The sequence below is a fragment of the Lynx canadensis genome, chromosome B4, assembly GCF_007474595.2.
Source record: "Lynx canadensis isolate LIC74 chromosome B4, mLynCan4.pri.v2, whole genome shotgun sequence".
NCBI lineage: Eukaryota > Metazoa > Chordata > Mammalia > Carnivora > Felidae > Lynx > Lynx canadensis.
The window spans coordinates 133,352,442-133,365,049 of record NC_044309.1 but is presented as its reverse complement, the minus strand read 5'-3'; the positions used below and the strand labels follow the sequence as shown (position 1 = coordinate 133,365,049).

Below are 12,608 nucleotides of genomic sequence, written 5' to 3'. Positions count from 1 at the left end.
ATACCTATGCATTCTTAGAACCACTTTTTCTTTTCCTGCTGTGGGCCATGTCATGTACTAAAATCACTGTAGAAATGAGTTTCTTTGTCTCCAAGGAGTACTGGAAACAGTATTATTGTTATTCAAGTTCTGCTCGAAACATAGAAATTTATTACTTACTGTATTTTCATAGGAAAAAGACTCATATAGCTTGATACCTTGGGAAAGGATTTGGGAACAGAATCTTAAGGAAAACTTAAATGAAGAAGATAATTGCCACTTTTATGAAATCGGGATTTTTACCAATAACTGTTTTTGAATGCCAGTGGTGTTACTGTTAGGACAGTTCATATTCCTCTCCTGCCCTCCGGTCTTTAATCTCGTAAGGCGGGTTTGTTCCCTCTTGGGTGTCAAGTTGCATTCCTTCATAGGGAGCCCTATGGTTAGATTTATAGCCTTGATCCGCCTACCCTTTTCCTTTATCAGTAGTAATTGCACTTATTTCCCAGAGGCACACACATAATTAGCAGACTTTCTGATGTTTTCTCTCCTTTAACAAAGAAGACTCACTGGTGATAAAACTATTTTGTTTTCAAGATTCCAGAAGTAAATAGCTGTATTCCAATTATTCCCTGAATCAGTGAATACGATTTTAGTATGTGTGTTCAGTTACTGTTCATCTCTTCTTACTTGTGCTTCTGTTTTCTTATAAATGATTTTTTACAAATAAAAATAGAATCATTCAAATTGAAAGAAAAACAATTTCTTGTATTTAAGTAGATAAAGTGTTAGTATTCCCATCTTCGAGCTGAAGCATCAGCCACAGCTTGGAACTGAAAGAAGAATTTTCTACCCAGGTTTGTAAATAAGCAGAGAACTTTCTTTCCCCTTCAGCCATATCCCTCGTGTATTAGTGACAGTTGGAATCCCTCCTCATGACCATTTGTAGCTTGTTTTTCTCCCATGGAATGCTGTCCTTTGCTTGATTATATAGGTTGTAAGTTTTTAGTAAAGTTTTGAATCCTCAAATATTTTGAGTGTCTTTTCTCAGAACTCGTAAAATTATAGTGGCCAAAAAATACCTCTCCATCTATTTTGGCTTAGAGGATGAACAAAGTACTTGAACTTTTCAGATACAAAGCTTTGAAATACTAATGTTTTCACAAGGATTTTATGTACTCTTCTTTAGATGATGTAGTGCATTTTTGTACTTGAGATTGTTCTTAGAACCCTCTCCATTTTCAGCTCATGTTAATAACAGAGATATGAAAGCAGAATTTTTTTCTTTTTCTTTCTTTTTTCTTTTTCTTTCTTTTTTTTTTTTTTTTTTTTTTTTGGTGCAAAAAGGTGATTTTATTAAAGCATGGGGACAGGACCCATGGGCAGAAAGAGCTATGAAAGCAGAATTTTCAATGATGGTTACATCTTAACTGAGGCTGCATTGCCTCAGTTGTGAGTGCCTACCTCTTGAATAGAACATGAAAGGAATTTTGATTTCTAAAGAATTTGTTTAACAGACAACCCATTTCATTTGTGTAGGAAGGTATGTATGCTATGTCTACAGTATCCACAGAAACCTGTGATCTCTGTTCCTGAGCTTTCCTGTCTTCATGTTAAAAAAAAAAAAAAAAGTAGACTGCTCAGTAGTACCTTCTAGTCTGATTTTTCTGGCTGTTGATTTTTCAGTCAAGTGATGTGTACATTGAATAGGAAGACATTATAGAGTCTGGGCAAAAAGCCATTAAAAAGTCATGTACTGATACTCTTCTGTCATGGTCTTCTGGGCACTGGCACTTTTTAAAAACAAGACGAGCAAGAATCTCTAGGTAAGGCTTTTTCAGGTAATGATCAATGCCTTACGTGACAATGCATGAATACAGTGAGTCATAGCTTAAAGATGACTCAAGTTATGTGACTCTTTAAAAATATAATAAATACAGCTCATAAAATTTTTTGATGTCTTTCATTTTGAGAAATGTGTTCTCATGATGCTCTTAAGAAAGGGGTAACAAAATGTCTGTCTTTAGCAACTGTATACAGCAAATGAAAAAATTGGACTTGAATCTCTTGGCTGTTTCCTCAAGCTTGTCTTTAGTTAGACTGTGTTTTCTGAATAGTGTGTTTTGAGATTCCTTAAATCAAAACATTCTTTCTCCTGTTGTATTTAAATGACTTTAGTAAAAGTAGATTTCTCTTCCTTAGGATTTTGCCTCTAGCATGGCTAGAGCCAGACAGCTTTATGTGTGGTTGTTTGCTGAATTTGTTCATTGGTTCATTTGTTCAACATTTATTTAACAAATATTTATAAAGTATCTACTATGTGTCAGGCACTTTGTTACAACTCTATCTGGTATTTTTTTTAAATCATTCCAGGACTGATGAGGAATATTTTAAAATTTCAAGATGGTGTTAACTTGGGATCATGTGTTTTCAAAAAAAGAAGCACCTGGCTCATTGTATTGTTCCACTCTGAGGCAACTTTGGGGGGCCAAGACCCCCATCCTTAAGCTTGTAAGGATCGCGATGCTTGCGGAGCTGTTTCAGGTGTTTTGTGGTGGTTCATAACTACTGCTTGCTGCCTGCCTATCCTAATTCCCTAAGTGATGAGGAACTCTTCTGTGAGCCTCTATCTAGTCCCTGGTGAAGCTCTTTCAAATGTCACCACTTTCTCCCACCTGTCACCCATTGTACCAAATCCATACTCATTTAAAACCATGTAAGCTACTTACGTGAGAGTTGTAAGTTGTGTGTTTTATCAGATATTGTCATGGACCTAGCATGTGATCAATAAGCCTTCTGTTATTTTAAAAATGTACATAAGGCTAGATCAAAATTGCTGCTTTGGATGCTCTACAAATTGACAAATAGATCACGTCCTGTTATACAAGTGAGGAAACTTGCTCTTTTCACGTGGAAAGTGTTGCTGCCAGCCAGTTTGCTATCTGCAAGGCTTCTGAATTGCTTCTAACAGTAGTGGCTTGTGTTGTACCCTGTCACAGAGACACGCCTTACCTCAGGTCTCCTAGTAGGTCAGTGGCAGAAGTAGAAATGAAACATTGGTACATAGATGTAAGGTAAGACAGCAAAGCTTGAAAGGTTACATTTTGCTTTCCCTTTGTCTCCTCTTTCTTTTGGAAGGTGTGGTGAATGTGTTGCTAACAACTCCACTCTGGGTGGTAAACACCAGACTGAAGCTGCAAGGGGCAAAATTTAGGAATGAAGACATTGTACCAACCAACTACAAAGGTATTATTGGTAAGTGTTTCTTGGGTAAGTTCCTATTTAAGGAGTTTCTTTTCTCTATCTGGAATTTATTGCCTCCATAATGCTGCCTATCCAAGAGCCTCAAATCTTGACATCTAACAGTGAGCATTTGTTTAGCTCATGTGTCTGTGGATTGACAAGAATTTGACTCGTTGAGGCTGGGGCCAGCCTGCACATATTCTTCTCTTGGTGATGGCAGAAGCACAGGAGGACACGTCCAGTCATACAAGGATATTTCCAGCCCCTGTTCACATCTTGTTTGCTAACGTCCTTTTGGCCAAAGCACATCTCATGGCCAAACCCAAAGTCAGGGGCTAGAGAAGTATACTGTTGTTAAATGGACTATTGGTGGAAAGGGGTAAATATTTCTAAAAAATAATCTACACTGTTGTGGTTTTTATTGTTGTTGTTGTTTTTTAGTGTTGTCTTTGGATAAAACTATCTTATTAATATCTGATGACTTTGAGCTTAATAGTACTACATAACCTGGTTCTCCTTTCCCATGTTTCCATCTTTGTAATGAGAACAGTAGTTTCCTTATTAGTCAGATCCTATATAATGGACCCAGGGAGCTATCTCTTGTTGTCCTGGACTTTGCTATGAAACACATGGGGTATCAGTTCACAATTCTCTGTAATATAGAGTTCCCAATGGTGGTGGTGGTGGTGGAGGTGGTTATTACTTAGGAAAACCTGACTTTCTTTCTTTCTTTTTTTTTTTTAATTTATGCATTTATTTTAATTTTATTTTTTACTGTTTTTTAATTTACATCCAAATTAGTTAGCATATAGTGCAACAATGATTTCAGGAGTAGATTCCTTAGTGCCCCTTGCCCATTTAGCCCATCCCCCCTCCCACAACACCTCCCGTAACCCTCGGTTTGTTCTCCATATTTATAAATCTCTTCTGTTTTGTCCCCCTCCCTGTTTTTATATTATTTTTGTTTCCCTTCCCTTATGTTCATCTGTTCTGTGTCTTAAAGTCCTCATATGAGTGAAATCATATGATGTTTGTCTTTCTCTGACTGACTAATTTCGTTCAGCATAATACCCTCTAGTTCCATCCACATAGTTGCAAATGGCAAGATGTCATTCTTTTTGATTGCCCGGTAATACTCCATTGTATATATATATACCACATCTTCTTTATCCATTCATCCATCGATGGACATGTGGGCTCTTTCCATACTTTGGCTATTGTTGATTGTGCTGCCATAAACATGGTGCATGTGTCCCTTCGAAACAGCACACCTATATCCCGTAGATAAAGGACTAATAGTGCAATTGCTGGGTCGTAGGGTAGTTCTGTTTTTAGTTTTTTGAGGAACTCCCATACTGTTTTCCAGAGTGGCTGCACCAGCTTGCATTCCCAGAAAACTTGACTTTGTAATGCCAGATTGTCAGGAAGAGTTATCTATGATTTAAGTTGGTGTCTCAATAATCTGGTGACTGTCAGTGTCCAATGATTATCAAAAAGTAGTTAACTGATGAGGTTGCCCCCAGAATATCATTGCAAGAAGGAAATTTTAATAGAACCAGTATGATTTGTGTTCTGGGTACATTTGAACAAAATTCACATTGTGTTGTCCAGTTAGGGGATTGTCCTCAAAAGTCCTTGATTTCTTGCCTAGACGCTTTTCACCAGATCATTCGAGACGAAGGAATCTTGGCTTTATGGAATGGCACATTTCCTTCCTTGCTGTTGGTCTTCAATCCTGCCATCCAGTTCATGTTCTATGAAGGTTTAAAACGGCAACTTCTAAAGAAACGAATGAAGGTAATCCCTGATTGTGAAAGCAGCAAATAATCTCAGACATTGTCTTATTTGCATTGATGTGGTTTGTTCTTTTTTCGCTTTCCAGCTTTCTTCTTTGGATGTGTTCATCATTGGTGCAATATCCAAAGCGATTGCTACCACAGTCACTTATCCCATGCAGACGGTACAGTCAATTCTGAGGGTGAGTGCTGGGGTTCTCCCTGCATCTAATCAAACAACGTTCTAAAATATGTGGTGTCTCAGGGTGCCTGGGTGGCTCAGTTAAGCATCCGACTTTTGCCCAGGTCACAATCTCGCGGTTTGTGGTTCGAGCCCTGCTTTGGGCTCTGTGCTGACAGCTCAGAGCCTGGAGCCTACTTCGGATTCTGTGTCTCCCTCTCTCTCTGCCCCTTCCCCACTCATGCTCTGTCTGTCTGTCTGTCTCTCTGTCTCTCAAGAATAAATAAACACTTAAAAATTTTTTTTAAATAAATAAAATATAGGGGTGCCTGGGTGGCTCAGTCAGTTGGGCGGCCGACTTTGGCTCAGGTCGTGATCTCACGGTCCATGAGTTCGAGCCCCGCATCGGGCTCTGTGCTGACAGCTTGGAGCCTGGAGCCTGTTTCAGATTCTGTGTCTCCCTCTCTCTGACCCTCCCCCATTCATGCTCTGTCTCTCTCTGTCTCAAAAATAAATAAACGTTAAAAAAATAATAATAAATTTAAAAAACATAAAATAAAATAAAATATATGATTTCTCTGTTTAAAACAGTGTTAACAAAGCAATAAAGTAGTCAGTTGGTAGGCTGGAGCATTCCTTATGCATTTTTTCATTTGTTTGATATATTGCCCGCTAGGCTGGCTGTCACTTGGTTTCCTGTTTGGTTTGGAACAAAGATTATATTTGTAATTTCCAGTTAACATAGTGTCTCAGAAAACCCAAATGTGGGGCAAATTTCTTTAACAACCTTGGGAAAGTATAAGTTTGTTTCCTTCTCATGAAAGGTGATTTGGTTAGGTTAATCTTTACAAAATCAGAAGTTGATTCCTTTAGTTCATTCAGGAGGAATTAATGATTTAGTTTTTCTGAAGAGCTTTCAAATTTCTGTTTTTTTCATTCAATTATTTAATGCCCACTCTGTGTGAGGAGCTGGCTACACATGGTGAATAAAAATCCTAATCCCTGCCCTCCTGGAGGTAACAGAGGAAAGAATGAACCAATAAATAAGCAGAATAAATAGGTTGTTATAAATTGAGAAAAGAGCTATCTAGGAAGTGAACTGCATTTTGAGATTTAGTGGAGGGGGGCATGGTGCAGATGTTCTTAGATGGGATGATTGAAGATGACTGGGCTCCTCTGAAGAGGCATGTATAAAAATCAAGACTTAAAAGAACCTAAGGATCCAGGTATCAAAGAGCATTCTAGGTAGAGGGAACATGTTGTGCTAAGAGCTTGGTGAATATTGGGAAATGAAAACAGGCCACTGTGGCTGGAGAGTGGGCTCCGGCTGAGATTAGGAAAGTAGCAGGGAAGCCTATAAGTGAGGATTCTAGATTTTATTCTCACCTGAGTGGGAAGCTTTTGAAGGCCTTTTAGCTAGGGAGTGGTGTGATCTGATTTACAATTCGAGAAGATTCCTCTGGCTCTTCTGTGGTGAATTGGTCATAGGGCTAAGAGATAAGGGTGGGAGGGCAATCAGGAGGCCATTTCCGTAGTACAGGTAAGAGGTGATGGTGGCCTACACTGAGGTGGTAGCAGAGGAGAGGAGAGAGAAGACATGGACAGATTCACAATCAGTTTTAGAGAAAAAAATTCAAAGTATTTATGGTAGATAAAATGGGGGTGATAGTGAAAGTATTTCAGTTCAAAAATTTATTACCTTCTGTTAGAAGTATTTCTACTGATGTGCTATTTTTAAATTGATACTTAATACAAGGAATTCAGCAGCATCTAAATAAATGTATTTTGATACTTTTACAGTATAAACTTGTAATGTGAAGAGCTTAGACTGAAGAGGTTCTGATTTGTGGTTATCAGAACTTTTAAAGGACTGGAGGGCAAACCATACCATCAGTATCTAAATCTTCATTGTGGGCATGTTTGTTTTCTTTTGAGGTAGAGTTTTCCCATAATTCTCTGTAAAGTGAAAATTCTCATGCTTGATTCATTGAAAAATATTTCTTATTTTCACTTATTTTATTGAAAAAGAGAAGATTCATGAAATCTACATAGTAATTGGATATTTTTATTACTGTATACTATAAGACCTTACTCAAACATAATTTCCTCTGCAAGTAGAAATTGATCTTTTTTTCTTCTTCCCCAGTTTGGGTGCCACAGACTAAACCCAGAAAACAGAACATTGGGAAGTCTTCGGAATGTTCTCTATCTTCTTCACCAACGAGTAAAGTGAGCTTTGTAAATGCTTCACATTCTGTCCTGTCTTTCAACAGCCATCTCTGCCAGGGAGTAGCTAATTCTGCTTAACTTGCACTACTGCCTTGGCAGTGGTAGCCTAGAAACCTCTTCTTGCATGTTGTGCTCAGACATTTCTCATTTTAGGGGCTTAGTGCAGTATGATAGCGTTTGGGGAAGTTACAGAAAAAGTTCAGGTCTTTATTCTTTGTTACTTAGAAATATACGGGACTCCTGTAGAGAGGGAAGCCTCCTATAATCTGATGTAGAGACTGTTCTGCCCTAGTAGTGCTGTCATCAGTGGTATATCCTGTGACTTCTCTTGTAGATACAAATAAACAGATATTATAGAGCAGTAGTCATAGTGAGAGAAGGAGGGGAGGGGGTAGTAGGAAGAGTAAGAGTAATTATCGTGATGATGACGACAGTGATGATGATGATAAGAGTAGCTAACATTTTGAGTGTTTGCTTTGCAGCAGACTCTGAGCTCTGTGCGTCACGTGGGTAATCTCACTTAATCCTAACAGTAGCCCTGTGAGGCAGGTGCCTTCATCATTTCCCTGAATTCATTTCATTTAAAGAAGCTGACCCTTAGGGATGTCAAATAAGTCAGGGGCCTCCTTTGAAGCAAAAGCTGCCATAACTTTCTGTTCCTAGATGTAAGATATTTTGAAAATAAATTTATTGTAAAAACAGAATATGTTTGGGACACGTGGGTGGTCAGTCAGTTAAGCATCTGGCTTGGACTCAGGTCATGATCTTGCAGTTCATGGGTTCAAGCCCCACAATCAGGCTCTGTGCTGACAGCTCAGAGCCTGGAGCCTGCTTCGGATTCTGTGTCTCCCTCTCTGTCTATTCCTCCATGCTCACACTCTGTCTCTTGTGGGGGGGGGGGATTGTCTTAAAAAATCCAGAATATGCTCGGGATGAAAAAAATCAAAGATAAAGAATTGGTATAAAGTAAAAACTATAAATAATCACCATACCAAGTGTTGGCAAGAATGTGGAGCATCGAGAACTTTCCTTGTGCTGCTGGTGGGAAAATGAAATGGTATGATGACCACTTTGGAAAGCAGTTTGCCATTTTCTTCAAAAGTTAAACATAGAATTACCATAGGACCTAGCCATTCCAGTCAATTTATATACCCAAAAGAAGTGAAATATGTCTGCACAAAAACTTATATACAGATATTAATAGTTTCATTTGTAAGAATCAAAAACTGAAAAGAACACAGATGTCCCATCATCAAGTGAATAGATACACAAGTTATTATATATCTACATAGTGAAATACTGCTCATAAAAAAGGACTCTCTAATGTTGTATACATGCAACAATATGGATCTCAAAATAATTGTGCTGAGTGAAAGAAATCAGACAAAAAATTCATACTGTATGATTCCACTTATATAAAATTTGGGAAATGCAAATACAATATCCACACACACCCCCCCCCCCCTTATCTACAGTTTCCCTTCCCATGGTTTCAGGTGTCCAGTCAGCCATGGTATGGAAACAGACGATCTTCCTTCTGACTTATCATCAGAAAGTCGATAGGACCTAGCACCAAGTCCCAATGCCTGTGTCATCCGCCTCACTTCCCCTCAGAACAGAGATGTTATGAGAGAGAGAGAGAGACCACATTCACGTAACTGTTATTTCAGTATATTGTTGTTCTATTTTATTATTAGTTTTTGTTGTTAATCTCTTACTGTGCCTAATTTACAAGTGAAACTTTATGATAGGTGTGTATGTATAGGAAAAAAATAGGGGGTTCAGTACTACCCACGGTTTCAGGTGTCCACTGAGGGTCTTGGAATGGATCCCCCCAGGGCTAAGCGGTGGCGTGCCTCTTTGATGCAAGAGTTGACTTTTGTGAAGAAAACCTTAACTATTTTTTTCAAACCTCTTTCCTCTCAGGCGGTTTGGAATAATGGGACTCTACAAAGGCCTTGAAGCCAAACTGCTGCAGACAGTCCTCACCGCTGCTCTCATGTTCCTTGTTTACGAGAAACTGACGGCCGCTACCTTCACAGTTATGGGGCTGAAGAACGTACGCAAGCGCTGAGACACCTCGCCCCGCAGAGTGCAGAAGGCTACTCAAGATGCGGGCTTCCCTCCGTGCGAAGGGAAGTGATTCTCTTTTTACTCTTGGCTGCCTGCTCCATGAACTTTACCCTCATAGGCTGGAAAAGCATCTAAGGGTAAACATGGAATAGAGCCAGCTGGACCTGTCGACCACTTCATTTTTATGATGGTTGGCTGAATTTTGTTGGGGAGGTTGGTCTGATGGTCATATGAAAAGAAAACATTATTGAAAACGTAAAAATGAAAGATTGTGGGTGTTTGTTGTTTTTCTTAAGGGGAATGGACTGTTGCTCTCGTGTGTTATCTTTTCCAGTTAAAATCTTTCTTAAATTTACCAGCTGTTCTTTTTCCCTGAACCCCCAGGTTCTAGGAATGTATTTAATACCATGTAATTCTCCTCTTAGGCTTTTGTATGTCTTAATCTTGGTATTTTCCTCACTAAACATACTATGATTGTGCCACAGGCATGACTTTATTTTTGTTGAGCTTTATTCCTCCTCCTTAAGGAAAGGTGTCGTCTTTAGTACATGAGCTGTTTATTTTGTGGGAGAAATGAAAACAATTCATCCCAAATGATTCTCTTATGAAGTATTTGTAAACATCACTTATTCATTAGTACTTGACATAATTAAAAAATATTTATTTTGAATCAGGCTTTTCCTTACAAAAGGCTTGAAGTTTTATGTTTTTCCATACAAGCCCCATCAAGTCAAGCCCCAATAGACTGTCAGCACAAAAGACATTTTAAAAAGTTGCCCCTTATTCAAGTATCACATTGGGTTTACAACCAGATGGTAAAAATCATAGAAAAGAGAGAGAGAGCAGACACCTTGTTTAGGCTCTGGAGTATTCTCTTCCTTTACAAAATCCTGGTGAAGGCTGTATATTTTGAGAATAAATGTCTGATTGAGGTGACTTCTATTTGGGAACATCCCTTATAGCCCTCCCACTTGGAGTACCTGCATCGAGCAGCGTCACTGACATCACTCGGGAGCTTGTTGGGCACGTGGACCCAGACCTTCTGAATCATAGTCTACGGTTTAACAAGATCCCTGGGTGGTTCATACATTAAAGTTTGAGAGACCTTAGAGCCCCTGACTTAACAGAAGCTATGACTGGTTTCAAGGATAGAAACCAAGACAAAGATTTTTCTTAAAGGAAAGTTGGACTAATGCATTGAAACCACCCCTGACAAAACTGAGTGTCCCACACATCACATCCTTTCCTTTCACCTCCTAGCCCGTGTTAAGGCGGTAAGACTTGAATTATGCAGCTAGGAGTGGATTTAGACCTCTCAAGCCACCCAAGGAGGAAACTCTGGTCATTACGTGAACAGCTCTTTGGGCTCCTTTGACTTAGTTTTTGTCCCTATAACCAAACATCACGTTTTTCATGCATGAGTCTGATTCAGCCAGAGTCCAAGAGGAATAATGACATATCTGTGGGCTCTGGTATTTTAGTTCAGTTTTGAAAGTGGAAATTTCTTTCTCTTATTTCCTCTCTGGTTCCTGTGGTAATTTCAAAACATGTGATGATCAAACTCCTAATAACTGAAAGATGGTTGTGTATTCTAGAAAGCAAGAATTAGGAGGGGCTAATAATCTGGGAACTAGACTGAACACTTAACCCCTATTTAAGCCAAAGAATGAAGACAGAATTGGCCCCTTTACTACTTTTCTTTTTTCTTTTTTCCTTTTTTTTGAGAGAGCATCACGCGTGTGCAGGAGCAGGTGAGGGGCAGAAGGAGAGGGAGAGTCTTAAGCGGACTCCATGCCCAGCATCCCAGCACAGAGCCCAAAGCAGGGCTCCATTTCACTGACCATGAGATCACGACCTGAGCCAAAATCAAGAGTCAGATGCTTAACTGACTGAGCCACCCAGGCGCCCCCTCCCCCTGCATTACTACTTTTTATTTTACTTTAAGGTTCCTATGTGTCTGGCAGGGCTTGGGTGGGAAGCACAAGACTTATTTTTATACAGGAGAAGAATGATCATAAAGGTGCCATGTGTACTTTTGTTGTCTTAATTATGCAAGTTGCTTTGGAATTTGAGTTTTGAGCTCAGGTTGGTATGTTAGAGTAATTTCCAAGTCAAATTATGTAGTTAAATGAGATTCTATGATGTGAAAGTCTATTTGATGCTTCTTTTTTCTGATTTTATGAGTGAACAATTTAATATTGAGGTTTTATGCTCCCTGTGGAAGCTTACGGACTCACTAGTGAAACTAGGTAATGATTCACCCAGTTTTGTAACCTTTGGTTAATAATAAGTTATTTGAGAAAACTAAGGAGCTGAAGTCTGTACTGTTGAAATGGAAAATTTTTATTTTTGATTCTTTATGCAATTTCTCTAGAGTGTGAGGATAAGAGCCTTTGGGATTATATTAGTGTCACCACAGTGGAAAACTTAATTTCTGTAAGTATTTAATCTGTTTTGAAGTGGACACTAATATTTCTACCCTCATCTTAATTTTACTATTAAATTTGAAATGCAGAAATAGGCTTGACCATAAGATCATAAGCAGTGGGAGTTAGAATCTTGGGTTTTATTCCCAGCTCTACCACCGACCAACTAGCAAATTACATCATCTCCTTGAGCTTCAGCTTTTTGATGAGTGGAGGTAATAATACTACCCACTTCAGAGGATCTTTGAGAACTAATGATGTCAGCTAAATCCCTTTATGATCTCGACAGAGGGAAAATCTGAATGAACCATGTGACTGTTCCTGGATTTATGTAGCAGTTTGTCTTCTTCAAGCTTCAATACTTTCTCATCTTATAATCCCAATGCCTCTGTGAGGTACAAGGAACAATGTCCCCATTTAATTAACAAGGAAATTGACACAACTATCAAATGACTTGCGTGGTTGGAGCCAAAACTAGAGTTGATTTTCCTGCAGTCAAAGATAATGATGTAAAGATTGGGTTCTGGAATTAGACCTAGGTTCAACTCTGGCTCCACTTCTCACCAGCTGTGAGAACAAAGCAATTAGGGAATTTGTATAAAACTTCGTTTCTTTGACTATGAAATGGAGGTCTTGATAAAGCCACCTCAGAGGGTGATTGTGATGATTAAAGAGATCATATATTCAAATTGCTTAGCACAG

The 12,608-nt window shown here is 38.9% G+C and overlaps 1 protein-coding gene across 2 annotated transcripts in view; it reads left to right on the top strand.

Moving 5' to 3' along the window:
- SLC25A17 (solute carrier family 25 member 17) overlaps positions 1-10,416 on the top strand; it is a 46,950-nt gene extending 36,534 nt beyond the window's left edge. For both annotated transcript variants that reach the window (XM_030320744.1, XM_030320742.1), the window contains 5 exons: positions 3,118-3,234; positions 4,874-5,019; positions 5,105-5,200; positions 7,325-7,407; positions 9,334-10,416. In XM_030320744.1, the coding sequence (XP_030176604.1) occupies positions 3,118-3,234; positions 4,874-5,019; positions 5,105-5,200; positions 7,325-7,407; positions 9,334-9,481 (590 nt within the window). In that variant the 3' untranslated portion in view covers positions 9,482-10,416. The remainder of the gene's footprint in view (positions 1-3,117; positions 3,235-4,873; positions 5,020-5,104; positions 5,201-7,324; positions 7,408-9,333) is intronic.
- Positions 10,417-12,608: the final 2,192 nt, after the last annotated feature.